We start from the raw sequence: 27,379 nt of genomic DNA, 5'->3' as shown, positions 1-27,379 counted from the left end.
TATACACTGAAACTTTAATATTGTTAATTAATTTATTATTGTATTATTTTATTAATTATTAAACAACTTTATAACCAAATGTCAATATTTAATATAAAAAGGGTACCATAGAGAACAGCTACCCAACTGTGCAGCTCCCTTAATCCTTTTTTAACTACTGTTGGCTTCCAGCACTAAATGGCAAGTGGCCAAATTTCGTGACGAGCTGGCAGACATAGTGGTGCATTTAGCAGCTAAAGAGCCAGGTACTGCATCCTCTGGTGGAAACCAAAACTCAGAGTGAATATTGGACCTACATTGGTCAGGTAACAGGACTCCAATGTCCATTGCTTACAATTTCATCTACCAGCGGCTATAATTATTACACTGATTTGTTATTGTCAAGCCGCACTCAACTGTTTTGGTTCACTCTCAACACTCAAAAGGCGTTATTTCTTTTCGCTGGTCAGCTGTTCTTAGTGCAAAGGATCTGCAAATTCACTGTACACTACTTGCCCAAAGTTGGCGAGTAGCTGATGAGTATTTAGCAAATACAGAGCCAGATATTCTTCTCAGGAGTTGGTGGAGACCAAAAACAGAGCTAATTGGAACCAGTGGTTGCCAGTTTGTGCACTAGCCAGTGTTAGCTAGCTTACATTAGGGCAGGTAAAACTCTGCTATTCTTATAAACCTGACAAAAGATACTATATGCTTGCAATCAAAATGCAGTACTTGAGCTGTAAGTGCAGTAAAAAATTATTTATATACATAAACATTTTATCGATATGACCTTTAAATAAGCAACTTTAGGCAAACAAATTCACAGTCAACTGCTCCCATTGTCAGCATAAGAAACTACACATAAACTATTATAAGTAGACCAACTGAACAAGTACACATACTATGTTTTAAACTCACATAAATGCAGCTCTGTATAATACAAATGAGGTGATGAACACAGCAAATATTTGTATTTTTTTATTACAAAAAGATTTATTTTTTTATACAAGTGGACGTAAAATTATTAGTGACATTCATCTACAGTTTCTCTAAATTAGACATCAGAATGAGTGCTGGGTATAGAAACATTTACAGTACAGAAAGATTAGGGTGCATAGCAATAGAAGTGAAATCTGGCTGTTGTATTTTTTTTTTTTTTTTACAGTACATTAAAACTTTCAACCTTCTCCAACAGAAACATGTTAAGCCCATGAGGAAAAGGTACTTTTATGGTGTAAAAACGTTTCTGACTTAAAAAATCCTTTTTGACAACTGCATAGACCCAATGCAATTAAATTACTGTCTTCAACCTCTGAAAGATCTAGTACAAACATCACATACAAATAGAGTAACTTTACACTGCTGATAACATGTTGTTAAGCTCGATAATAAAACCAAGCACAGTGCAACACTGATGGAGGAGCTGCATTTGCTTTTCTCTCTGGGAAAATGTATTTCAGTGTTTTTTTGCTGCAAACGATGCACGTTGGTATCTTCAGCATCATGAATAGACCTTGCAGGAAATGCATATAGTGCCTTACATATTTCTTAAACACCTTTGAAAGCAGAATAATAAAATCAAGATTTCTGAATGGATTGGAGGTCAGAAAAAAGAACATCAAGACAGAAATGCAGAAAATTTAAAATTTACTGCTTTTGGTAAAAGAAGCTGAAAAGAGAAAACAGGGAATCTAAAAGGTAGCTTTCACCAGAAAAAAACAACCAGATCACCTCCAGTGCATTCTCATGACAAATTAAATCCCTTACTCATGACAACTGTCAGATTTCCCACTTATTTACAGCAGTTGGACACAGAAAAGTGCATTTTGATGAAAAGAATGTGCTAAGCAAAACTTTTCCCAAGAAGTTATAAAGAAAAAAAAAACATCTACATTTTTCACAGTCATGTTCCAAAGAAATACACACATCCAAAGTTTCAAACCAATCCTGAGAAAATAATCTCTACAAATCAACAATGACCTGTTGTACTTCAGTGCATTGTTCGTTACATGATCTCCAGTGTTTAAAACATCCTTACAATAAAGAACAATAAAAAACACATAAGTATCTGAAAACATGGTGTCACAAAAAGGTAAAAGAGGAAAACAGTGTGGCCCTGCCAACAATGTTGTCTTCACAGAATGAAATAAGAAAAAAAAACAAACAAAGATATCACAAAACTGAAGGACAGCAAACTGTTCCTTTCACATACTCATGATTTTGGTATATGTTTTTTGGACTCTGGTTGGGGCAGTCAGACGTAACAACTCCTTTACATACCATGTACAGATTTTTACATCAGCTACACTACATTACCGCCCAGTTCTGGTACCGTCTGACATTCTCTTTTCATCTTTACAACGAAAAAGGAAAAGAATAGCAAGCTGGGAAAAAAAAAAAAAAAAAATCTGACTCAAGCAAGGCTCTGGCTATCATGCAGTAAGCATCCATGCAGAACTTTTCAATTCCTACACTCTAAGTAATCAGATATAACTGTATGAAATGCAACAGCGGACAAAAAAAATCTTTGTCTCACATCTGGACTGACCCCCCCCCCCCCCATTGTCCACACAGAGAAGACATGATCTTCACACAGACTTCTCAAAGTTAAAGACCCTTTAGCATCACCTCTGGTGACCCCTGCTGTACTTTTCTTTTTGGCCCTTCTATCACGTTACTTCTGGTTACCACTCTCTTTCAGGGCCCCAAGGCTGTGTTTGGGTTCAGCTCTGCAGCATACACATGGTGCTCAGGGGCAGAGGTCATCATGTGGGTAACCTCTCAGCTTCTTCTGGAGAATGAAAACAGACAGGGCAGGGAGTTAACCATCTCAAGTTTCAAATCCTTTTTGTTTTTGTGAATGCAGTGAAAAACATCATTTTCTATGATGCATGAGGAGGCAGATTTCCTTCTAAATAAATAAGCAGATTGGCTGACCTGATGGCGAGGGAGAATTGTCCTCGCCTGTCGTGACAAACTGTAGATCAGACCCCAAAGCAGCGATGGAGCTCCTGGGACGGATGCAGCGGTCACCTGAGAAACTTCTGCGGAGTAGAGCCTAAAGCAAGACACGTGAGACTGATTAGAGTATGATGTCTTCATGTTAAGACTAGGCCTAATTTTCTTGTATGACATAACTTCAGCGAATACTTACAGAGAGGGCTATCCCGAGGCATTGATAAACTTCTGACTCTCGAATAAAATACTCAGAAACTACCGGATCTCTTAACTCTTTAACCAAATCACAGACCATTCTGTGTGACCTTCTTGTGATAACTAATGTAATAACTGGAATATTTTAATCACTTCCACTCACTGAGCTTCCTCAGGACCGGGAGCTCTCCTCCCACTCCAAAAATCTCTGGGATAGTGTGCTTGTGGTTATGACAACAACGTCCCAAAACTATTGTTGTTTTATTTATTTTGATAAGGAATTTCATTTGATTTAATTTGATACAGAAAAAAAATGAATTCAAAGAAACAAAGGGACAAAAGAATAAAAATAAATAATAGATGTTGCCAGCTGTAACAGCACACACCTTTTGACTTGCCTTGCGCGTCATGGGGCTGGTGGGGGCGGAGGCACTGCTGTAGAGGCTGAGGCTGGAGTTGGACCTGCTGACGGTCAAACCCTTAGCAGAGCTTCCAGCGGGAGACAAGTACTTCTCCTTGATCTTCAGGTTGGTCCGGCCTTTCACTGTTGGTGACACGGCAGGTGAATTTAAGTTAATATGTAAAAAGGGGTCATCTATGGCAGCCAGCAGACACCGTCTACATGGATAACTGAAGCAAGATTGCCAATATGTCAGTATAAAAACAATATTCACAAAAATGCACACATACAATATCTGACAACAGTAGAATAATCTGGCACCAAAGACACAGTAGAAACTAAAATTCAACACATACATACATGTCAACAGGACGTGTCACTGTTGGTCATACCAGGTGCTAAGGACTGGTCATACTACAATAAATAACAACTTGAAAAGTGTGCCCTGTCTTGTAAAGAATAAATAGTTTACAGGAGGTGAAGACTACTGCAGTTACTGACCTCTGCAGGGATCATTCTTGACCAGGAACTCGTCTAAAGCAGTCCAGCCTCCTCCCACCCGGACCATCAACGTGCTGCGAAGGATACGAACCATCCGCAACTGCTGGGAATCCCCAAACTGCAGCAAGAAGACAAGAAACATAATGCAAAGTGTGTTTTTTTTTCCTGGGTGGCCATTTGAAATCAGAGGACTAGATGTAACAGCTGCATTGGCATTTTTTTATTCTTTGTAAGTATGACTCACCCTGTATCTATTGGCACTGATTTGCTCCACTTGGAACCTCTTGGGACAGTTACACTGTGATACCTGTCGACTCACCTGAAGGAGACGAAGTAACGAGTGTCTGAGTGAGTGTCAGGGGGGAAAATCAAGCTGCATTCATGTGTGTTTTGTCGTGCACACGATGCCCGTACCTCTTCATTGATCTGATCTGCGTCCAGAGCTTTCCTGTAGGGATCTCTGCTCGGGTGGAGCGCGCTCACAAACTCGTAGTAGTCGATGAAGCCGTCGCTGTTCATGTCGAAGATGTTCGCCACCGCGTTCATCTCCAGAGAGTTGGTGGGAAATTCTACAGCGGAGAGGTGTGAAGCCAAGTCATTTACGTGTGTTAACTTAATTAAACAGATATGAAAAAGCACCTGTTGTTTAAATAAGTATATATGGGGAAGTAATGGAGGTATTGTCATTAAAACAGTTTAGAAGACAGTTTAGAGGAGTGTGAAACAGATTAGTTTATTTTAAATAATGGTAAAAGGGTGAGATTTGAGTGACAGATGGGTCTAAACACTGAGCTGATTTATGACAAACGGCTCTTACTGGAGGCAAGGACATAATCAATGAACTCCCTCTGGCTGATGCGTCCGTCCTGGTCTCGGTCGATGCTGCGGAACACATCTAAGATCCGTGACTTCATATGACTGATCCACTGCATGTAACGCTTTCGCCAAATATTGAAGTCGAAGTTTGCGAATTCTTCCATCTGTTCGGCAAATGAAAACAACACAACGTCTATGTTGGTTATTACGTTAGGTAATGAAGTTTGCTTAATGTCTTACAAAACACACTCAAATGACTACAATGGACAGCTCTGATGTGTGTACAATAACCTCTTTGAGCGCCTGCTGGTGTTGTTCCAGATGTTTTTGTCTCGCCACAGCCAGGAGCCAAAGTTTCTGCCACTGACTGACCAGCTGACTGAGCTCTGGGGTCTGGGGGTCGAGGTGCTCCAGGGGAATGGGTACAGCCGGCTGCAGCTTCAGAGCGCTCCTCCTCTCTGGATGGAGAAACAGCGACACAGAGGCTGGAATCAGCTCGGACAACTCATTTCTGCAGTTCTTGAATAACAATAATGACTGATAAAAGCTGTGTTTCATGGTGGCTTACTTGTGAATGGTCGCTTGCTCGGGGAAACCTGCTGTTTGGCGACGCTCTTGTGTTTGCAGGACTTTGTGGCATTTTCAACCTCTGGAAACTTTTTTTTCAACTCCTCCATGAATACCTGCAGAGGAGGGAAAAAAGATACTCTGTGATCTGTACATGGTCAGCTCTAACGTAAGATGGTACGATGGTAAAGCTCGTAGAAGAGAGAAAAGGCGTACGATGTGCTGTGCGATGAGCTCTTGGTTCTGCTCTGTAGACTCAACCGGAGGCTCCTGGTCTCTGAGGCTGAGGGCTTCCTCCGCTGAGGAGATCCAGTCCAGTAGCCTCTGGACTTCCTCTCTCTCTTCCTCCAGTGCTGCCAAACTGGCATCGATCTTCTGGCCCTGCTGCTGAGCCCAGGTCTGAACCTAATTCACAAAGAAATAATGCCAAAATGAATTTATTAATCTCGTATTCAATCCCTTTTGGAAAACTGTAATTTGCTTGTGCACATCATGTAGACACGCACCTCCTCATAGCGAGTCTTGGTGACACTGATCCAAGATTTTAAGGTGATTATGGAGTCTGGGTGACAGGAGGCCAGGATCTCCTCACCCAGACAATGGATGTTCTGTAACTCCACCGCCTGGGTCTGTAAAGCATCCATCGATTCCTTAAGAGAGGCAGAAAAAAAGGATTTATATCCATTAAAACACATATTGTCATGAAGGATGAATGAGTCATTTTTATTTTATTTTTTTTACGTTTTTATTCATGTCAATTGATGAATTCAGTGTTGATTTCTTGTTTTAAAAGTGGTTACACAAAACGGTTCTAACTTCCGGTCTGACTATCTGTCCTTCACCCAGTTGAAAAGGTTCAAGCAAATATCCCCCAAGCAAATATCCCCCCAGCTTAACTAAATCTTTATCAGCACTAACTTGTTGTTCTGTAGAAGACCCTGACCTTTGACCTCCCCAGTTCCAGACAAGAAGGGATATATGTCTGTATAGGGGGTGGTAAAATATCATGTAATGCTGACCTTGTGTTGTTTGCGGAAAGCAAGCAAACCCTCCTCGTCCTCTGGTATCGCCCCGTATTTCAGTACCCTCTCTGCCTCAGCAAGGCGCTCCATGAAAGTGTGGACAAGGCCATCGAACTTCTCAGCCTAACAGGAACAAAGACAACGATTAAGACAAGTGTAACTGTCAGAGCAGTTTAAAGTTTGCATACTGTACCTACAACACAACAGTACCCAATATATATGGATCAGGTTACGATTTGAATAGCATTTTCAAATATGGAATGAGGCATTATCTTAAAGAAATAATGCATTCATTTGCATACATTTCAAGAGCAGATATCTGAACAATGGACAAATCTTTCTTTACATTTTTTGACATATAAGGTATTTCTTGAATTTTGGATATGTCTTTGTATCCATATTTTTGTAGGAATAAAATGTTAAAATCAGGACCATGAATGATATATGAACAAACCCATCTGTAAAACCTTCAGAATATGGGATTAAAATGTGGTTTTGACATATTTACCAGGTAATACTACTGAGTATGAGTGAACAAACAAACTCATATTGACAAAGCTGCTTTTAAAAATCTGGCATCTTACGGAATCAAAACAGCCCTAAATCTGAAAATCCTTTATCATATGAAAAAAATTGGGCTTGTGCCTGCATTGTGTGGCCTTTAAAGCTCATTTATTATTTGTGAGAGCTACCTGCTGAAGTGCAGCCTCCAGCCTGTCTTGCTTGCTGACTGACAGTTTGCACACGGCCTCCCAGCGGCCCTCCAGCTCGTCCATCTGCTCCTGCAGCCAGTGAGCGTCAGCTGTGCTGCTCCTGGTCAGGTCCCTCACAGAGCGCTTCAGGGTCCTAATGCATCCGGCTCGCTTCCCTAACTCCTTTTGGAAGGCCTGAGACAAAAGAAAAGCTGTTGAGAAATTGCACTTTCACTGGAAGACAGAAATGTGAGGAAACTGGCACAAAATATAGTATCAAAAGTCTTATTCCGGGTAATTTGACATCTAGGAATTATTACCAGAGTACAGGTAAAATCAGTGTCATCACATCAGAGCAGACTCAGTCACAACCTCTGTGTTTCTACTGCAGCAGTTTTGATTTCTTAAACAGTGTGGATCTTTGTTGCGACACATTAAACTGTGTGATATGTGTTGTACCTTGTGTTTGTCTATCAGGTTGTGTACTATGTCTTTGTCTCCACAAACAGGGACGTCCTCTGCCAGCTGGGGCTCCGCTCGGTACAGCCAGTCGTTCAGGGCCTGGAGAGCATCAGTGAACCTGCCTGAGAAGAGCAGCGCTTCCTCCAGCTTGTGTTGCCTGAGGAAGAGCAAACCAGAAACAAAGTGGGTGCATTTCCAAGCTCAGGACCTTTTTTTTTTCTTTAATGCTTGGAATAAATTTGAACCCTGTCCCTATCGACTGTATCATACCTCTCCATGGACTTGCCGCTGATGGTGTCCCACGTGTCTTTGAGTTCAGCCATCTGATTTTCCAGATGCTGTCTGTCACGGCCGGTTTGAGCTCTCTCGTGAAGGTTGCGTCCGTTCTTCGATGTGGCTTCATACATGGGCCGCTTCGATCGCAGCAGTTTCTGGAACTCCTGATAATTAATTAGGGGATCAGTTAGTCAATTCATTTACATATAGCTGTGAGGAAAGCTGTTTTCGCTGTCAGCCTACTGCACCTTCTGTTCGGTCAGCTGTTGTTTGATTTCCTCGTGGGACACGGCAATCTCTTTATGTGTGTCTAGAGTCTGTTCCACCTCCGTCATCCAGTCCAGCAACAGGCGCCATGATTCGTTAAACTGAAATATGAGCAATCAAGAGATATTATACAAAACTGCATGTTTAGTTTGAGAAAGCTGTTGAAGGTCATCCATTTTTATTGCAGCTGATGTAGCTGTGTGTACCTGTTTGGCACCCTTTTTAGCCTCCTCCAGCTTCCTCCCTCTCTCTGATACGCGCTGCTGGAGCTTTTTAAAGCGATCCTGCACGGTCATGATGAGGTTATGGATGACATCACAGTCTTCCTTCCTGCTCATCTCCGTTAGCCTGCGGGCCGTGTTCTCCACCGTGCTCTTCTTCTCACTGTGACCGTTCACCTCATTCAGCAGCGTCTGTGCAGAAAAAAAATGTATTTCTAAACCCCAAACTACCAAATGTGCATGTAAGTCTGGATGTGAGGCTGACAGTGTAAGGGGAACCTACTCTGTGTTCCTGCAGTTGAGTACAAACAGTGTCCAGTACAAAGCTGGGCGCAGGAAGAAGCCCGACAGACTCCTCACACTTGCTCATCTTGGTGAGAAGCTCCTGGACGGTGCTGTGGAAGTCCTTGGCCAGACTCAGGCCTTCTGTGAGTTTTGCCTGCGGGAAGACCACAACACTCAGATATAATCACGCACTTCACTAAAGATGAATCAACAGGGTGACGCATGACTATGGAGGGTCAAACAACCTTTCGCTCCTGGATTTTGCTGTAAACGGACGCCCATTTCTGCTCAAGAATAGACAAGCTGTGTTCGGTGCTCGATCCCCGCATGACGTCGCTGCTCTCCAGCATCCTGTGGATGGCATTCCTCACATCTGTGTAGGTGTGGAACTTTGACTCCATCTCAGCACACAACTCCTGATGTGGGTGAGAAGAAAAAAGAAAAGTCAGCCTTCATGGAATTACTTGGTTACATACTTTTAAGTTCGCTCTCTTTCGACTGTTAAATGTCTGGTCCATTTTACCAAGTGTGCATTGAGCCTTTCACTGGCAGAGTCCGGCATACTCCACATGGTTTTAGAGGAGGACAGTCTCATGTCTGTGTTATCCAGCCACTGTAGAAGATCTTGAATCTCCATTGTGACATCTTGAACCTGCAGCAAAAGCAACAGAATAAATGCAAAGGTCCCCTATGGTGATGTGCACGTCAGTTAGTTATGGCTTAATTTTCATCTTCTATCATCAGTTGCCATAAACCTTTGTGTTCTATTTTGTTGAAACATTAAAACAGCCTTACTAAAAAGCCTTACTTCATGACAATAAAAGCCAAGAGATTTCACAATTTTATGTTCACCTTTACAACATAACCACAAGAGGGCGCCACAATATCTCCATAATGAAGCACAAAATTCCATATAGGTGAGAAAATGCTGTAGTTAACAATTCCTCTCCTCTACTTTTGTTGCAACTCTGACAAAATAATTGATGTCTGTCTCTGTTCACCTGACTCAGTCTGTTCTCTAACTCCAGCTGCCTGCGCTCAGTCTCACAGCGGACAAACTCCCAGCTTTCATTGAGCTGCTCCAGCCGAGACTGCAGACCATGCGGGCTGTCCACGGTCCCGACCTCCAGCAGCCCCCTGCCAGCCTTGTTCAGGGACTCCATCGTGCGTACGTGGGACATGACGTCATTTCGCAAGACCTTGGAGAGAAAAGGACCAGTAGAGTTTGGAGATTTATCACGGTATAAGTAACTGTTTTGATTCAAATGTGTTGCTTAGAGATGCTTTTGGGGGCTCTGTGTGTTTTCTAATTGTGACTGGAAAGCAAGGTTGGTAAAGTATAAATGAACCAAATGAATACACAAGGAACAGACACAGGTGGACACAATGGTGAACAGAGTGTGTTATTCATTCAAGGCTAAGTGTTCAATGTTATCTTGCATCTTATCTTTCTAACACAGCTCTCTGAAACAGTGTTAGAAAGCCTGAAGGAGCCCAATCACACTACAGCCTCCCTATTACAGTGTAGCTGTATAAAGTTGCTTTATTTTAGCCATGACCAACCTTGTGTTTGGCCAGCTCGATTTCACAGGCCTGCAGGTCAATGCTGATTGGCTGACTGCCCTGCAGTTGTTCAGCAGTTCGGGAGAGCCATGTGTGAAGCTCATCCAGTGTGTTCTGGAACTGACCCAGACCCAGCAGAGCACACTCCAGCTGATGCTGATGGCAGAACAGGAAAAAAAAAGTTAAATGTATATCTTTATTTATTCATTTTGTTTTTATCAGCATTTTTTATTTTCCTGCTAGATGTAATTTCTACTTCACACTATAATAAGATATTGCCCTCTGCATATTCTCACCTGTCTGCCGACAGTCTCTGCTTCCAGGCTGTCCCAGCGCTGTCTGAAGTCACACAGCGGTGAGACGGAGCCCGGACGCTCCGAGCCTGGAGATAGCCGGCACACAAAGCGATGGTTCATGCTTTCGATCTCAATTTTCTTCTGGTAGAGTTCTCGCTTAAACTCCTGAAGACAAGAATAAAGACAGATTATATGTTTAGCCTCATAGGCCTCCATAATCAACAAAGATGGAGGATTTAATGGTGCAATGGAAATGGTCATCTAAGTCAGAATTTCAATTTGGAAACTCGTAGCACAACTTCACTAACATGACATCACAGCAGTATAGCGCACATGGTACACAGTTACTTTTTTACATAATTTTTCATTTATATAATGCTTGTTTTTGAAATGTGCAGTAAATACAAATTTGTCATTGTTACTTTCATTCAGTTGATCTGCACTCAATAGAAGTCTTAGAGAGTATATGTTAGGTTATATCATTTTACTTAAGAAGTTTGCAGACTTTCCATTCAAACACCCGTTTGAAATGAGTGTCCATGGTTTTCCAAGCAGATGCAATGCAGCACCTTTGGATTGGAAGTCGGGAATACTGACTATGAAATACCGACTAGCAATGTAATGCACCATAAGTCATGTCATGTCATGTCATTGTCCGTAACCGCTTATCCCTTTCCATGGGGTCGCGGGGTGTTGCTGCTGGAGCCAATCCCAGCCTTGTCTCAGGGCGAGGGCAGGGTACTCCCTGGATAAGTCGCCAGCTCATCGCAGGGCCCTCACTGATGAGCAATGTGGGGTTCAGTATCTTGCTCAAAGACACTTCGACATGCAGCTCAGCCTTGCCCTGAGCCGGGATTTGAACTAGCGACCTTTCGATCACTAGTCGACCTGCTTGCACCATAAGTTTCTTTGCAATATGAGACAAAACATGTTCATCGAGAACACTTTTATCACAGGTGGTGAAGCATATGAACTTACCTTGAGATCACATAGCTGCTCTTTGACTGATCCCAGGTCAGTTCCCACCATGAACTCTTCAGTAGACCTCAGCTCAGCTGACTTCAACCACTCAAAAAGACCCTTTAAGCAAAACAATAGTCACAGTGAGAATTAAAGCAAAATGAATTACATACTTTACAATCATTCAGCCTTGAACTGCTGCCATGTTGTGTGATTTGACATTGAATAAATGTTGTTTCCAATAGCCAAACACGATTCTCTGTTGGTTTACACAAATGGCTTCATTTCAAATAGTTCTTTTGATTCAGTTTGCATCATTAAACTCATTGCCTTTGGCAGAGGACCACACAATCTGTCAGTCACTCAGAAGTGAGGCTGCAGGGAGTAAGAGTCTGAATTGTACTACTGCAACACAAGACCAGCTTTGTGTTTGGCAGGATGCCTCGCTGCTTGAGTCAGGCAGTGGTGGCCAAGGATCCTGTTTATGCTTGGATACTGACCGCGACACATTTGTTAGTATGTGGGAATGCATACGGGCACGCACCTGCATGGTGTCTTGATAATGCAGTGCCATCTGCAGGGACTCCTCCAGCTTTTTGTGACAATCGTTCCACAGTTTGCTCAAGTTGTTCCATGTGCAATAGAGCTTAAAGACAGCGAGAAGACAAGGTGTTGAGTTAATCAACAAACCATCATGAGTTAAAAATGATTTTATTCAGATTCATTTCTTACTTCATCAAGGCTCTTTGTGACATCTGGTTTGTCTGTATCTCCACATGCAGACATCAGATCCATTCCCAAAACGCCAAGCGTGTCCAGATCTCCCTGTAAACTGTCAATATCCTCCCTCAGAGTCTATAAGTTGAAAGGATGGAAACAGTTACATAGTGTCTTATATGTTACAATGTGGGTTTCTTCTACGTGATTGCTTTAAGAGCTTCCAGACAAACCTGCATGGTTTCAAGGCTCTGGCGAATTGTTTCGGAGTCCGTCCGGCTGGCATTAAGATCTAAAACTGCCTGCTGAGCCTCACTGAGAGCAGCCGTGACATCGCTGACATCACTCCAGAACTTCAAAGCCAGATCCAAGAGTTTGAGCAGCCAACCTTCCCTCTCCTGCGCTTCAGTGTGCGTCTCATCCCACATCTGGGACAGGCCGGACACTCGCTCCTGGATTGCTACGATCGCAGGGATGTAATAGGGATAATGCTTAGAAATTTACCCCATGCAAACCAGGTTGTAAAGTTGTACACGAACACGATCACATTACCTGTGCCGACGGATCCATCACCAGCTGCCTGAGTGTTGGCCAGCAGCTCATCTGCCTGTGTCTTGACACTGTTGAGGCCCAGCTCCAGCTTGGACAGCTCAGACAGGGTGAGCTTGTTGTCTTGCAGCTGCTCCTGGATCCTCGGGGTGAGGCCTTGAAGGGAGCTGGGGGTCTGTATGCGACTGCGGAGGCGGCCAAGACTCTCTCTGATGAGGGTCATCCTCTCATTCAGCTGTAAGTACATGACGTGTGTATTTGTGATTGCGGGCGCAGGGCTGTTTATATCAATTTGACGTCATCCGAGCATTCTTACCTGCGTGAATCGAGGCAAAGACTCCTCGAGCAGACTGGCAGTCTCTCTGACCCGGTCTCTGATGGCCCTGTGCTGCTCCTCGGCCTCTGTCGCCTTTCGACAGAACTCGTCCCCTTGAACGGGGTTTAGTTCTGACAGGCGTTTTGCCACGGAGCATAAGCGTGCGATTAAGGGTCGGTGCTCTGCTATCGACTCCCTCAGACCCTTAACAGAAGAGATGTAAAAAGAAGAGCAGACTTTGTTCAGAAAGAACCCAATTCTAGTTTAATCCCTAAAACACATGGAGAAATGTGAACAGAAATCACACTGTCTCACTTTTCATGGCATACCTGACAAATCTGATATGCCATTATGGTGAAAATGAACCCCGTTAGGAAGTAGATTGCAGTGCACACATACAATGAACTGTACTTGAACAGAACAGCTCATTTAGCCAAAAGAAAATTTGAAGCATAAAAGGACTTCTTTGTTAAACAGGACAAAAAAGGGGTGATAAAAAAAGAGGAAAAAGCTGGCACTCAAATGTGGAGAGGCAGGTTTCTTCTACCTGTAAGAGGTCCTGTTGTTCCCGAAATGCCTCGTAGCTAATTGTGCTCAGGGAGAGCTGGCCAATTAGGGTTCGAGTTTCCTCAAGCCAGGGCGAAACCTCAGTGAGGCCCTCCGAGAACTGGAGAAGAAGCGACTGAGCGTGCTCGAGCTGCAGGACCACATGGGAATTGGTGGCTGAGGTGGTGTTGCATTGTTCCTGTAAGGCCTCTAAGGGGGTCTGCATGGAGGGGTGACGGCAAAACACAGAAATTTGAAACACGCTTTTAAATTGAAACTTTGTCAGTGATGTAGCTGCATTAAATGAAATGTGGAGAATACCCTCAAATCTCCTGTTTCTCCTACATCACTGTATGTCAGCAAGATTTCAGCGATCTTCACCATCTTCTCAATGTTGAACCTGTGCTGCAGAATCTCCACTGCCAAAATCTGCTCAGGAGATAATAAATCAAATCAAAACTACCACCAAAGTTTCAGAAGTCACATGGTCACATGGCAATGGTCTTTTTTCAAAGTAGGAAAATGTTTATCAGTCAGTCAGTTATATTTGTATAATGCCCTGACCTTCTGCTCGTAGAGTAGTTCTGCTATCAGCTCTGGATCTAGATGAATGGTTCTCAGCTTTTCCAGACTCAGCGCTGTGTCTCTGAACCAAGCCATCTCCTTCACCACCGCCTGTTCCAGCTGATGAGAACATATTGCATGTTAGCCTGGCATTATCGACGGCATAATTAAAATATTATACTAATATATCTGAAATGGAAAGCCGCTTGGCAGCGCATACTGGCAGCAGTGTGAGTCTGTATTATAAAATAAGATCAGAATTCAAATTCGAGCAAATAATATGGGTACGCAAATTATGGCTTAGTGTTCAAAGGCAGTTCTTGTACACTGAACTCTGTGCAGTAAAAGTGTCAATAAGAACGGCAAACACACAAAACAAGTCATGAGAAATGTTATAAGATACTACAAAATCAAAACAGGAATGAAAAGAATTGAAGAATTAAGATTAATTATTGTAAACATATCCTGAGTAGCTTTGCTAAATCCACAAAGTTTAAACGTTAGCTAGCTGGTAAGATAGGTAGTTAGCTGTATGAAGCTAGCATGTTAGGGTTAGGGTTAGGGTTCCACAAAAATGTACTGCTCACAAGTGTGGTCAGCAAATTAAACATTGTTTGCTATGCTATAGCAGGCTATTAAGCTAACACTGCAAAGTTATATCCAAGGACATGTTCTGCCAAATTTAATGATTCCGTTGAAAAGCTGAAAATATCTAACAAGTATCATCAACCTTTGTTGTCACAGCATAGGCCTATTGTTATTTACACCCTCTCTTTCGCGTTGAACATCCACTAATGTTTCAGGTTCCATTCAGGCTAATGGTAACTTGCTAAAGCACAGTGCTGACTTTGAAATAAGAGGTTAGCCGTTAGCCTAAAATAAGGTGCATGATGAAATGATAACAACTTATAAGTCATGAACTCAAGTAGGACTTCACTTCTTTTCATTGAAAATAGTAAAGCCAGCCACTGCTACAGTGTCTGACTGGTCCACTGTTGGACTGTGTGGTATATTACCCTCTGTCTCTCAGCTGCACATAGAACTGCGTCTCCAGCGTGCGTCTGTGCTCCTGCAGCTCCCAGGAGCTCCCTCTCGATGCGGCCCAGCCACAGGTGGAGGTCCTCCTGGCTGGACGTGCAGCGACTGGAGGCCTCCAGGGCCTGCTCCAGCCTCTGCAGCACGTCCAGACTGCTCAGGCTCAGCACGGAGCAGCGGATACGAAGAGCATCCATCTTCTCCTGTACCTGCTGGGCTTCATCCTCTGAAACAAAAGATGGTTAACAAGTATTGAGTTAATCAGAAGTCAGATGGCAAGACTGATTAAGAGGAAAATATTAGTATACGTGTACATCATGTAAATTATTTATCCAACCTCAGTGACTATACAATGCCATCAGCTGTATCATAGGAAGAGAGCATTACCTGAAATTGCCTCAATCAGATCATGTCCTGACTTCTGTATTTTCCCTAGGTCAGCAGTTTTGACTTGAATCTCTTCAACAACAGCCTAAAAGAAAACAGATAAATGTCAAAAATATAATCCCATACTCAAACAGCATGATGCACATTCACTATTTCCTTGAATCACGCATGATAGATATCCAACCTTGGCCCTTTCTGTGGCCTCTGAGAGATGCAGCATCACTCGCTCTGCGTTTCGGAGTTCAGCTAGGGTCTGTTCCACAGATATGAGCCATTGCTGCAAGCTGTCGACTCCTTCCTGGAAGAGCTGTGCCCTGGGCAGAATGAGCTCCAGACTCGCTCTCCTATGACCGACAAAATGTCAGTGATTAAGATACGTATCATGAGGGAAGCCTTGCCAAATGACAGTGTGACACTGCCAGTGACAGTAGCTGACCTTTGCTCTGCTTCTCGCTGTAAGGCCTCCCACTTCTGTTTGAGAGTGGAGAGCTTGACCTCTGCCTGCTCCCCCTCCTCTCCTGGGTGGGCCTCCACCAGCCGAGGACCCTCCAGCATCATAGAGTCCATACTGCGCCTACGGTCTGTTAGGAGGCGCTGCAACAGCTGTGAAAGAACAAACAAAGCTATATTCAAAGTGGAAACAATCAACTTTTCAGTCCGTCTTTCCAAGAGGTACTGTTGGCGCTACTGTTGCAAAGACAACTGGATCAATTTCCTTTTTCATCAGAGCAGGGCACCTAGCGGTATAATTATCTATCAGTCCAGATCAATATATTGAGTCAATGATCCACGATCCGATGTTGTCAGTGCAAAGTGAAGACCTCAGTCAATGTGATCATTTTTACAATGCATCTTCGATTTGAAATTCCCTTAGCACGTCTGTATTACATTTTCTTTCCTCCTTCGATAGCATTCAAACTGTGCTAATGCCAGGCAGGTAATGACAACAAGCCAAGAACAAGACAATAGGGATATTTACTCCCTGTCCCGGAAATAAATCAGTTGTGTTGGAATGTTTTTGGACAGTCTTGTTTGTCTGTTGACCCATTTTTTCGAAATTGGGTCAACAGACAAACAAGACATCTCACTCAGCAGGTGGCTAACTTGTTGCTCTCGCTACAGCAATATTAGCCACTCTGTTCCAACAATGTCGGGCTAAAGAAATGTTCATATAGACAATTCTACCATACCATGTTGTCTGGACATGCATTGACTTAAACCAGCAGCAAGTCAGAAAAAGGGTTGAAAAAGACATGTAATTTGTAGCTGCCAGGCTAACTAATGCAAGACAACTGTTTTGTCTACTTGACAGATATTGAGCAGAGTTTTATACTCTTGTTGTTGTTATTAAGCCATGTATTGTGTGTTAGTGAGGTTGGTTTTAAGTAAACTGTACTGCACATCACTGCTTACAGCTAGTTATGTGTTGTTTTTATATGGTCAAAAAAGCCTCTGTTGAAATGAATTGTTTTGATTGGGCAAATATCGCCTTGCATACAGGTATGGGACGATAAAATATACAGGCTAAATTGTTCAAAGAGTACAGCAGAAAATTGCCTTTGTACGTATTTACAGTAATTGCTGTAAGTACGGACATTAATTAAAGCCCAATCCTTGTTTTTTTTTTGTTTTTTGTTTTTTTCTGCCTTTGTGTCAGAGAGCCATGTCTCATGTGTCAAGCTTACATTGTTAAGATCCAGGCAGGTTTCACCTCATCCAAAGAGCTCACAATGGATGTGATTACAGCTGAAAGGTGAGACACTTCCCTGCTTTTCTCATTCCCCCGGGAAATGTTCACAAAGCCTCACTGAAAGCTCACTGTGGCTTTGAACGCCACCCATTCACCATTGAATAGAAATGAGTTTATATCATAAAGGAAGTGGTTGAGCATTTTCCATGATCTCAGCACAACTTTCTATAGGTAGCATATCCTATACTGTGGTACTTCAAAGACGCTCTTTGAAACAAGAAATGGGGTGATGTGATGTTGGTGATAACACACCTTTTGTTCTTGGAGCTGTGCTTTCACCACTTTGACCTCAGATGATGGGGGTTTCTGATTGGCTGTGAGCTCCTCTATCTCACAGACCCATGTGAGCAAAGCGTCCAGGTTTTGGAGAAATGTCTCCGAATCTGTTGACGCATCCCTCAGTGCCAAGGCAGATCTTGTTCCCTTGAGAAAGACCATTACAAGTATTAAATAAACTGTGAATGGATGAAATACTGTAGGTGGATGATTCCAAGTGAAAAATGAGCAGTTTACACAGAAGAAGAAAAGAGTACATAATAAGATAGTTGATTGTTGATTGCCCAACTCATCAAATACTGATGCTTTGGTCTGGTGGCTGGCCTGACCTTCGAAGTGTCAGTATTGATGACCTGGGAAACCCAAAGCATCAGCACTGATGAGATGAAAATCATACTCAGCAATCAACGATCTTACTTTGGACAGTTAAGGGTAAAAACATACCCTCCATCTATCCAGGCTGGAATCCTGGTCTGAGCTTGAGTGTCCATCGCTTTGGAGCTGCAAAATAAAGACAGTCCACATTGTTCGTTTCATGAAATCCCTGTTTTTAAAAGACCACAACAATTTCATAGACAAAACACTGCTTTTTGCAGAAAGAGTCTAGGTGAGAATGTATGAGAATTTTAAGTTCAGATGAAAAGAGGACAGAATGAAATGGAGATGGATGAGATTTGTCATGTTTGAAAAGTTGGTGTTCTTATCAACCTCAGCAAGTTGCTCTGCGGCACCATTCAGCACTCTAACAGTCCTGGTAACTACGGGGTCTCCTCCCTTTTGTCCGGATGGATACTCTGTCACTTCCACAATTTCGGTTACAATTGTCTCTGTCACCTCTGTCACCTCTGTGACCTCTCGTGATGCTAAAGTCTTCCAGGACCAGGGGCTTCCTTCCCTGGAGTCTCTTCTCTGGAAGCTGGCCCTCCTCTCTGCAGCGCTCTTGTCCGAGTGAGCCAGAGGGGATCTGGCATACTCTGGAGGCATGGTTCTTCTTGTTAGTGTCCCATTTCGCGATGTTTTTATCGGAGAAGGGCTGCTATGCCAGGCGTTATCAAGAGTACTAGTGCTCCTGATTGTAGAGGCAGGAGAGCTGCGGAGGGGTTTGTCTGAAATGGGAGTTCGAGATCCCTCCTCTCTACTGTATTCAATCTCCTGTGCTTCCTTATCATTCTCCACCACTTTATCCTTGTTTGCACCCTCGCTTGCTTTGTCTTTGACGTCCACCTCTGGCTTGGCCTCTCCATTTTGCTCTGGGGGCTGCCACTCTCGTCGTCGTTGGTAGCACTCTTTCAGGAAGGCCTCGTCAGACCTCACGTGCTTGGACTTCTGGCCCAGGCAGCTGGGCCGGCTGATAAGGTTCCCCATAATCCTTCAGCCCAGAGGCTAGTGAGGTAATAGGCGAGGTAAGGCCCCTCGGCCATGCATGCGGAAGATCCTTCAGCTACCTAAAATAAGACAAGGGGGCTCTGGGTCAACATGCATTGAACAAGTGAGTAAATCAACAAAAGATATACCACTGCTCTAGTTTCTTTAAAAGCACAATTTCACAACTCCAAAGTCGCAAAGTACAGCCTGCCACAGTTTACAATTTCAGGAAAATGCCATGAGACCAAATTAAACCAGGCTCTCACATCCTTTATTTGCTAAATTTCTGTGCCAATGTTGCCCTTTTCTTGGCAGGGAAAGACCAGAGGGAACTACAGCAGAGATACTTGGCCTGGATACTCCCTGTCCCTTTTGTCTTCCTTGAGACCACATACACACATGCTCCCCATCTATCTCACATCACCAACTAAAATATTCCAGGCTTAGAAATCAATGTGACAGGCTTGTCGAGGATCCCACTGCTGAGCCTGGCACGGAGAGGCGGTGGCAGACAGCCAGCTCTTTCTCTAACTCAGTCTGGACCAGTCCTGGGAAACCCGTTAGGGATCTGATCAAATATGACAGCCATAAAAACGCAGACATCGCTTCATTGCTCTGGGGTGACAATAAGAAGGGGGGGCAGGAACACAGAGTGGCACGGGAGAAGTGGGGGAGTAGTTAGGAAGACAACAACAATCAACAGTGTACCTTCCAGTTTAAAATGGTGTTTTTTTTATGGGGAAAATAAAATGCTCTTCCAAAATAATGACCCAGTGGAGCTTGAGGGATCCCCGGTTGTTCTCTTACCACTACAATTTTGAATCCAACTGTGTTCAACACCTTGCTTGACTGTAATTAGTGGATTAGTGTAAAGAGTCTGATTGGCAGTGACAATTTCAAACTGTGTCAGCCTGTCTGCTTCCCCCTGAGCTCAGTGCCTTCATTGCTTTGACAGAGGGGTTAAAGGTGAATGTAATTATCTTGGTCTAAAGGAGCTGAGGTGAGCCCATCAGGAGATCCCAAGGAGGGTTCCTCTCAGGGCCGGATCCTCCCTCTGAGGTGGGGTTGGACTGGTCCATTCAGAATTACAGAGGTCACCTGAGGTCATGCTTGGTGACTAAAGATCTGTGGGGGGCCTATATGGGTCACCAAAGGGGAAATTGGGATGTTGGCTCCACAAGCTACTGAGAAGGCTTTTTTTTTTTCCTCAAGCCAGATTGATAGTGCTGCATGGGTACTGTAACATGTTACAGTCATGCTGCTGGCAGACAAATTTATGCTGAATATGCAGCTTTCTTATCGTTGCGAGAGGTTCGACACAAAGACACTCTGCAGACACAGAGAACTTGTGCTACTGTCAATATCCACCCATATGCGACTCAGATCTCCTTTGTGTGTCACCCAAATATCAAGCAAATTTTCATTCAGTTAAATCACAGCCTTTAACTAAATGAGAATCAAACAATGACCTAGTTTGATTTGACTCCGTGTGCATTAGGTTAGTAATTACTGACATCATTCACGTCTCTGCAGAGCAGATGATGCAGTCAAGGGATCCACAGGGGAGGACACAGTCGGATCAGAGAGTGGTGCCCAGACAAAGCCCTGGCCTTTCGATCAATGATTACCCAGTTAGCTCAGATCACTGCCCAGCGGTCTCCTGAGGAGGCCAGAGAGAGTGCCTGTGGCCGTGTTCACATGGGTTAACAATTCAAGAGAGAGGGTGTGCCGTGTCTGGTTACTGCACCGCATGTGTGGCTGTTAGCTAAATTACACGGTTGCCTCTACAGTGAGCTCACAGCAATGTATGTGAGGATATGCTGAGTAGTGTCATAAGAGAGTACATGGTGCACTACCAGGGAGATGCTATTAAACATAAATATGCAAAATATATGGTTTTACTATGTCTGCTAGCCTGGTCCACTCAGACGCTGATGTGCAACACAATTTTTTAAGGCGATCAAATCATTTCATAGGCCGCTTTCAGCCCTCATGTGAGAGATTATAACAACACAATGACCTACATTTTTCTACTATCAAAGCAAACCGGGAAACCCCTCTTAAAATGCTTCAAGGCTATGCCTGACATGCACCACTTTACTCTCTAGTATAACCATACTAGAAAGGGAACCAGAGAACCACTCCACCATTTGACTCACACTGCCGATGACCTAACCATCCCATCACTTAACCTATTTTGAAATGGCCCTTAATTCAGCCCAACCCTTTCTCTGCTCTCAACGGTGATTTATGATACATGACCGCAGTCCATTTCCTGATGAATTCGATTACAACCATAGTATGGGGGCTTACCAGTTGCATGGCGAAAGAAATATCAAAAAAAGAAATCCTTATATTAGTGTGTGGAAGAAAACAATTTTTATGTCTAATTCATATTTAAGAGCTCAACATGGCAGACACGTGTATGGGCGTATTCAAGTGTTTTGAGCGACACCTCGAATATCAAAACACTGCACAAAAATGTAACGTTCCTATTGTGAATTGCCTCGATTCACCCATTCGCAGGTCTCAAGAAGCAATGTGCGGGTGGGTTTGTAATCAGTAGCAGAACAATAATCATCAATCACAACAGTAACTAGAGACCCATAATGTTGTGTCACTGCTGCCTGTCTGCTTCTGTTAAGGGAGGTCCTGAAGTGGTAATCCTGGTAGTGGTCCCTAATCAAGGATGGCAGCTGTGCATTCACCCATGAGACTCATAACATTTTAGGGTGGATATTGTACAAGGTCATACGTTCAGCTCAAAGACAGTCCTCTAAACATGCAACCAACAGCTACTGAAAATAACTGAATGTCAGCAAGGCATTAGCTGAATTAATGGTTGACTTAAAAAGGCCATGCCTGCTGAGGTTTGTTAAAATTTTGACGATTTTGTTAATCCTTTCCAAGCAGCTAAATAAGCAGTTTGAAAGGAAGAAATAAAATATACTCACATCAGAATGATCCATTCACACTGATGGGATATCCCAATGCCTGCTGCACTTGTGTTTTTCAGTTAAGACAAGAAAATCCTCCAGTCACACCACTCATTCACTGACACATGGCTCCCTCAATGACTGACCAGCAAAGTCCAAGACCAAACTCTCCCCTGAGCCAATCCTGAGCTAGTGGCAGTTTTGGCGGTTTGAAGCTTACGTGAACCAAACTTACCCTGAAGCACAGTTGAGCCAAACAGCATGAGTAAAGGAATCCAGCCAGTCCTCAATCACCATTCAAAAAAGAAGAGAAAGAGGAGGGTGGGGGGGGAGGAGATCCAGCTTTGTTTGAGCATCCTTTGAACGGCCTCCGAGCTCCAACATCCCAAACTGAAGCCTCCTCGCGCACACGCATGCTCCCTCCAACGCACACTCAATCACGTCCACTCATTCCCACATGCCACGCATACAAACACACTTTCTGAACACACTCGCACATGCCCTGATAACTCATGCTTTGCCGTTGCCCACAGTCACAGGCAAACAATGTCCTCCTCTCCCCTCACAGAGCACCCCTCCCCTCCCCTCCGCTCACTTCACTTCTCCTCCCACCAGCTCTGCTCCTCTCCCTTTCTTCTTTGTTGTGGGAGCTGTGATAGAGGAATTCCTTCCTTGTTAACGCCGCCGATGGGATAGTGCGCCCGGATGGAGACAATGTATTCCAACGGCTCAGTTGAACTCCCACAGTTCCCAGCCAAGAGCGTTTTTCACGTGGAGGTCAGATTGTGCCAGTTCCGTACAACGACGAGGCGGCAGCGCTCTCACTGCTGCTGCTGCTGCTGCTCAGGTTGCTCCTGTACCAGGCAGCTAGGCGGCAAAGTGCCCCCTTTACCTTCCCCAGGCTCATTTCTCTCACTCTCTCCCCCTTCTCACCCAACAAAGCCCCTCCTCTGGCTCTGACTGTGGCTCAGAAAACTCCATGCTGCTTCTGCTTGAAAAATGGGATGAGTGTGGGGGGGTGGGGGTGGGCGCCTCGAAAAGGAGAGTTTTCTAAAGACCCCTGGGCCGCCCTCGGAACATTCACATGTTAAGTGACAGCTGCCTCAGCCCATTCCCTCTCTCGATGGCGAGCGAGAGAAGTGCACGCTACAAAAGAAGGGGACCCACACCCACCCTGCTTACCCACCCACTCACACATTCAACCCCCAACCCCCTCGCAGTCCCCTCTTCCCCATTCAGAGCCAGTGTGGCAGTCTCCACAGCAGCAACAAAGACGACTAATTACTGTAAAACATCTCAGATTACTTTTCAACTCACTTCCAGCCATTGCAAACCCCGGCCCATAAACAAAGCGGCTCGAAGAAAACACACACACACACACACACACACACACACACAAATAGACAGCAATGGGGTGATAATTCTGGGGAGTCCTTTCTCTGTTTTTGGCATAGGAAAGTGAAGGAAGGACCCCTGTGAGGAAATTCTATCATTCCCCATTTCAATAAGTCACAATATTTGCCTTGGAAATGCAGAACACCAAGCCTACTGTATGCAAACACCATCACAGCAACATCCACTCAGATTTCCTGGAGTTTTAACTGAACAAACTGGTATCTACATATAAGCTACAGGATTGCTTTTAATGCACCAGAAGTATCTCTGCGGGAACTGACTTCACGCGCAGGTGCGTTAAAACCCAACGGAAGTGTGCACACAGGTGCCTGTCGGAGCGTTCACGCCCCAGATCCTGCCTCTCTTTATTCCTTTCCTCCTGTCTTTCTCCAGCCAAGCGGATAATCAACCAGTCGACAGACCCACCAAATGTGTGCATGCGCGTACAGCACGGCACAACACACCCACACACTCTCTCTCCCACTCTGTCTCACCAATAAACACACACACACACACACACACACACACACACGCATGCATGCTGCTGCTCGCCACTCAGCCACCTCCTTGATCCTCAAGGTCACCCGTTAGGATGAGTTCAAGGAGAATACACCTGAAGGAGGACAAGCTATTGACGCTTTCCAATGGAATTTTAATGTTATAGTCATTGACCTAAAATGTATAATTTGCCTAATAATAATAATAATAATGTTTAATCTGCATTTTGTCCCTCAGCCAGTGCAGCCAGAAACAATCATATCATCTATGAGACAGAGTGAACGTTCATGTGCTTCTATACTGGCATTACACAGTGCAAGTACATATATCACCTCATGAGATCATATTATCAATACCACTCGCGCTGGTGTAAAGTGCCCGCTGCGTTACATGTGAGTGGGAATACCTTGAACCTGTCAATGCAAACGTGGTTTATTCTGCACGAGATGTGTGCAGAGTCCTGATTTATTCCGTTATGGCAACAGGATCATGATTGAAGCCATTAACAAAGACTTGAGACACATATATTATGTGGCAGCTTCATGCAGGGTTTTTTTTTTCTTTCAAAATTAAAGCCGCTGTGAGTGTTGTTGTCGTTCATATCCTCTAATCCCCTCCCTCCTCGCTACACCACCACACTTGCATGGCATGGCACCTTTCTGTTTTTTTTGCAGCTCTCTTTGCCTCTTTCTTTTGCTGGCATAGGTAATAGAAGAGGAGGATCCTGTTCTTAGCGTATTCAAACAGGACCACCTCTTTATGGAGTTCTGTTTCCTGATTGGATGAAGTGGGCAGGGGCACCAGAAAAAAAAATAAAAATATTTTCTCTTTTACTGCATGAGCAGGGGGAGTAGAGTAATGGGTTACTGACCAAACACTTCCAACAGTGATTACTGTTGGAATACTATATGGAGCTATTTAACCCTCCACAGTGAATGAGAAAATAACAAAACACAACAACAAGACAAACGCATTTTACTGTCAAATTTAATGTAAAAGACAGAATAGCATTTTGAAGGCTGCCGTTGAACACGATGAGGACCCCGTGTGTCTTTAACAGGTGTTATTCACTATGTTCAACATCATAGTTTAGCTTTTAGCTTTAGCATCTTAACAGTTTTTTGTTGTTTTGTTTTATCACCAAACACAAAGTACATGATATTTACAGTAAGGATTAAATATCAGTACAACATTTCGTGTCAATCCACTCAACAGATGTCAAAATATTTGAATCAAAACCAAAGATGTAAACCTCATAGTGACCTACAGTTTAAGAGGATCACCACTGTCAGTAGGATCCATCCTCTGGTGACCATAAATGTCATAAGCAGTTTCATGGAAATCCTTCCAGTAGTTGAAGGAAAAAATTTAGCAGACAGCCTGTCCAGTGTTTTCAGATTTAGAAATTCTAGTAGCAGGAAACATTTCAGAAACTCTGTCCAAACTATACTGGAGCACACATTTTGATGCCACATGCACATACAATTTTTCAGTCTGGTGTCACAGTCAAATGCAGGACTAACATCTCCATGTCTCTCGTCTCTGCTGCTATCTTCGTTTAAAATCACATAACATGACTTTAGGAAATGCACTTTTTTTGAGTCTGTTGAAAGTGGATGTGATGAAGCTCAGCAATGATTAGTCAAAGTTCCTTTTTGAATTTAACAGCTGAGTGTTCAGAGCATTTCCACCAGTAGTCACCACAGCGCCTGATCAAGATTATGAGAAAACTGCCTTAATCTGTGGACTTTGCGTTCACTTGAACGAAGTCCAGAAAGTCCTTGCTGTTGTAGCCTTATTTTAAGACATGGCACATACTCATGAACATATTTCGTGTACTTCGCGTCTTGTAAAACAGTCCATAATGTTGTCATATTGTCCACATTGCTATTCATGTCATAGCATTATAAACCTCAGTGAATGGAGGCTGAAGCTGCCTCCGGTGGTAAAAATAGGCTGTTAATTCCGCTTTAAAGCTGCTTCAGGTTTTCACCATGTTACTGCCCCATTTCTGACCCCCACCCATCCTCCTTCAGCCTTAAATTATGCAAATGGTGACCAAAAAAAAACAAAGGCGGCGAGAAAAAGAAAACTGAAAATGCCTGTCACAGTGGCCGATGAGAGGGAGAGAGAATTGAATGGATTGACCCCTGTAGGGTCAAGTTATTTAAACCCCCGAGTACTCCAGTGCTGGTGCAACAGCCCCCAGCTCCGACCACAAGCCCTCTCCTGTATCTCATTATCTTGCAACGTACAGTAATACAAACCATACACTAGAGACACCTTTTGCTGACAAAAGCTGTAAAATAAAAGCACTAACTCACTGATAGCTGTTTTCTTTGGGTCACTCGAAAGCTAATGTCTTTAGCCGTTTAATGAGCAAGTAAGGCCCACATTCCCCGTCCCCCCTCTTTCTATCTGAAAGGAGCTGGCAGTGATGAGGCACCACTTTGCCAGGAAGACATTGTTGTAAAACCATGACACCTGATCCCAGCTTTCAGCATCTCGCAGCCCCCTCTGTACTAATTAAAGGATTTTGCCAAAATTCTCTCCTCTCCATTTCACAGTAGGTGCACACAGAGGCCAGCGTGGTTGTTTGCAAAAAAAGGCGAGAGCTGATGTGGCTGAAGAGCTGCCATGCAGATGCAATAAGCTGCAACTGAAGGAGAGGGAGAAAACTCATCTTTCCGTGGTCAGAGGTCCCCCATTAGCCTTCCAAAATGCAGCCGATATTGGAGTGGACACAGGCTGGGAGACGGAATGAAGTGGGCTTCCAAATTAATGCGATTCCGAACGGGAGCCTAGATTTGATCAAAGGTCCCATGTGCCAAAGGACCTGAGCAAAAGCATTAATTTTACGAGCTCGTTGTCCCCCTCCCCTCCTATCTCAACCTCTCTGCTGCCTTCAAATTAAATAAGACCTCAATGGCTCCTCTACAGAACATGGTAATTAGCCCTCTTCATGAGACATGAAAAAAAAAGAGGGGGTCAGACCAGAAGCACCATTCAGCATGCACACTGTCATTTATCACCAACGGAGGTTGCTTCCAAGAAAAGTGGATGAAAGGCCGATGCGCTTCCCCACTGGGATGGATGCTGGAAATCACATTCACGGGTGAGAGGAGGATTTAGCCACTCGGGGACGGGGGAGTTCAACTCCATCATCGGCCCCGTGTTTGATTCAGCCGCTCCCAAGAAGAGAGGATTTACAGCCATAAGTCCACATCTTCCATTGAGCACAGGAAGGAAGGGGTACTAAAGGAGGAGGCCCCTCATTGCCATTAACCCTGATGAAGTGTGTGAATTAAAAACAATCTCTTATGGGAGTAAGTGCTATGAGATGAAAATCAATTTGACACACCGAGCAAGAGAAAAACTGCTCGGATGTAACATTCATTCCCAACTTGAGAAAAAAAAAACAAAAAAAAAACAAGTTTACTTTGCCAAGATCAAAGCAACCGTCATCACTCGTTTGTCTTCTGGGTGATTCACTGCATTGAAAACAAGCCCCCCTTCACTCCCTCTAAAGGTTATAACAGTGTCAGAGAGCCGGGATGCTGTTTGCTGGCTGTCAGACACGGAGAG

At 43.8% G+C, this 27,379-nt stretch overlaps 1 protein-coding gene across 1 annotated transcript in view; it reads right to left on the bottom strand.

Annotated features, from left to right (window-relative positions):
* Positions 1–944: 944 nt before the first annotated feature.
* The window catches only part of macf1b (microtubule actin crosslinking factor 1b), a 32,727-nt gene continuing 6,292 nt past the window's right edge, over positions 945–27,379 (bottom strand). The window contains exons 4-41 of the mRNA XM_037075909.1: positions 18,045–18,101; positions 17,577–17,747; positions 16,011–16,177; positions 15,759–15,918; positions 15,575–15,659; positions 15,169–15,413; positions 14,153–14,272; positions 13,910–14,017; positions 13,590–13,808; positions 13,043–13,246; positions 12,730–12,961; positions 12,411–12,637; positions 12,193–12,315; positions 12,005–12,106; positions 11,479–11,580; positions 10,501–10,665; positions 10,205–10,360; positions 9,643–9,840; positions 9,165–9,293; positions 8,887–9,057; positions 8,640–8,795; positions 8,342–8,548; positions 8,117–8,236; positions 7,863–8,032; positions 7,590–7,749; positions 7,131–7,325; positions 6,436–6,561; positions 5,923–6,066; positions 5,633–5,821; positions 5,418–5,532; positions 5,141–5,307; positions 4,851–5,013; positions 4,448–4,602; positions 4,278–4,352; positions 4,034–4,151; positions 3,519–3,676; positions 2,917–3,037; positions 945–2,770 (exon numbers count right to left, since the gene is read on the bottom strand). Coding sequence (XP_036931804.1) covers positions 2,745–2,770; positions 2,917–3,037; positions 3,519–3,676; positions 4,034–4,151; positions 4,278–4,352; positions 4,448–4,602; positions 4,851–5,013; positions 5,141–5,307; positions 5,418–5,532; positions 5,633–5,821; positions 5,923–6,066; positions 6,436–6,561; positions 7,131–7,325; positions 7,590–7,749; positions 7,863–8,032; positions 8,117–8,236; positions 8,342–8,548; positions 8,640–8,795; positions 8,887–9,057; positions 9,165–9,293; positions 9,643–9,840; positions 10,205–10,360; positions 10,501–10,665; positions 11,479–11,580; positions 12,005–12,106; positions 12,193–12,315; positions 12,411–12,637; positions 12,730–12,961; positions 13,043–13,246; positions 13,590–13,808; positions 13,910–14,017; positions 14,153–14,272; positions 15,169–15,413; positions 15,575–15,659; positions 15,759–15,918; positions 16,011–16,177; positions 17,577–17,747; positions 18,045–18,101 — 5,706 coding nt within the window. The 3' untranslated portion in view covers positions 945–2,744. The remainder of the gene's footprint in view (positions 2,771–2,916; positions 3,038–3,518; positions 3,677–4,033; positions 4,152–4,277; positions 4,353–4,447; positions 4,603–4,850; positions 5,014–5,140; positions 5,308–5,417; positions 5,533–5,632; positions 5,822–5,922; positions 6,067–6,435; positions 6,562–7,130; positions 7,326–7,589; positions 7,750–7,862; positions 8,033–8,116; positions 8,237–8,341; positions 8,549–8,639; positions 8,796–8,886; positions 9,058–9,164; positions 9,294–9,642; positions 9,841–10,204; positions 10,361–10,500; positions 10,666–11,478; positions 11,581–12,004; positions 12,107–12,192; positions 12,316–12,410; positions 12,638–12,729; positions 12,962–13,042; positions 13,247–13,589; positions 13,809–13,909; positions 14,018–14,152; positions 14,273–15,168; positions 15,414–15,574; positions 15,660–15,758; positions 15,919–16,010; positions 16,178–17,576; positions 17,748–18,044; positions 18,102–27,379) is intronic.

Source organism: Acanthopagrus latus, chromosome 17, assembly GCF_904848185.1.
Source record: "Acanthopagrus latus isolate v.2019 chromosome 17, fAcaLat1.1, whole genome shotgun sequence".
NCBI classification, from domain to species: Eukaryota; Metazoa; Chordata; class Actinopteri; order Spariformes; family Sparidae; genus Acanthopagrus; species Acanthopagrus latus.
The sequence above is the reverse complement of the archived record's forward strand: the minus strand, read 5'-3'. Positions and strand labels throughout refer to the sequence as shown.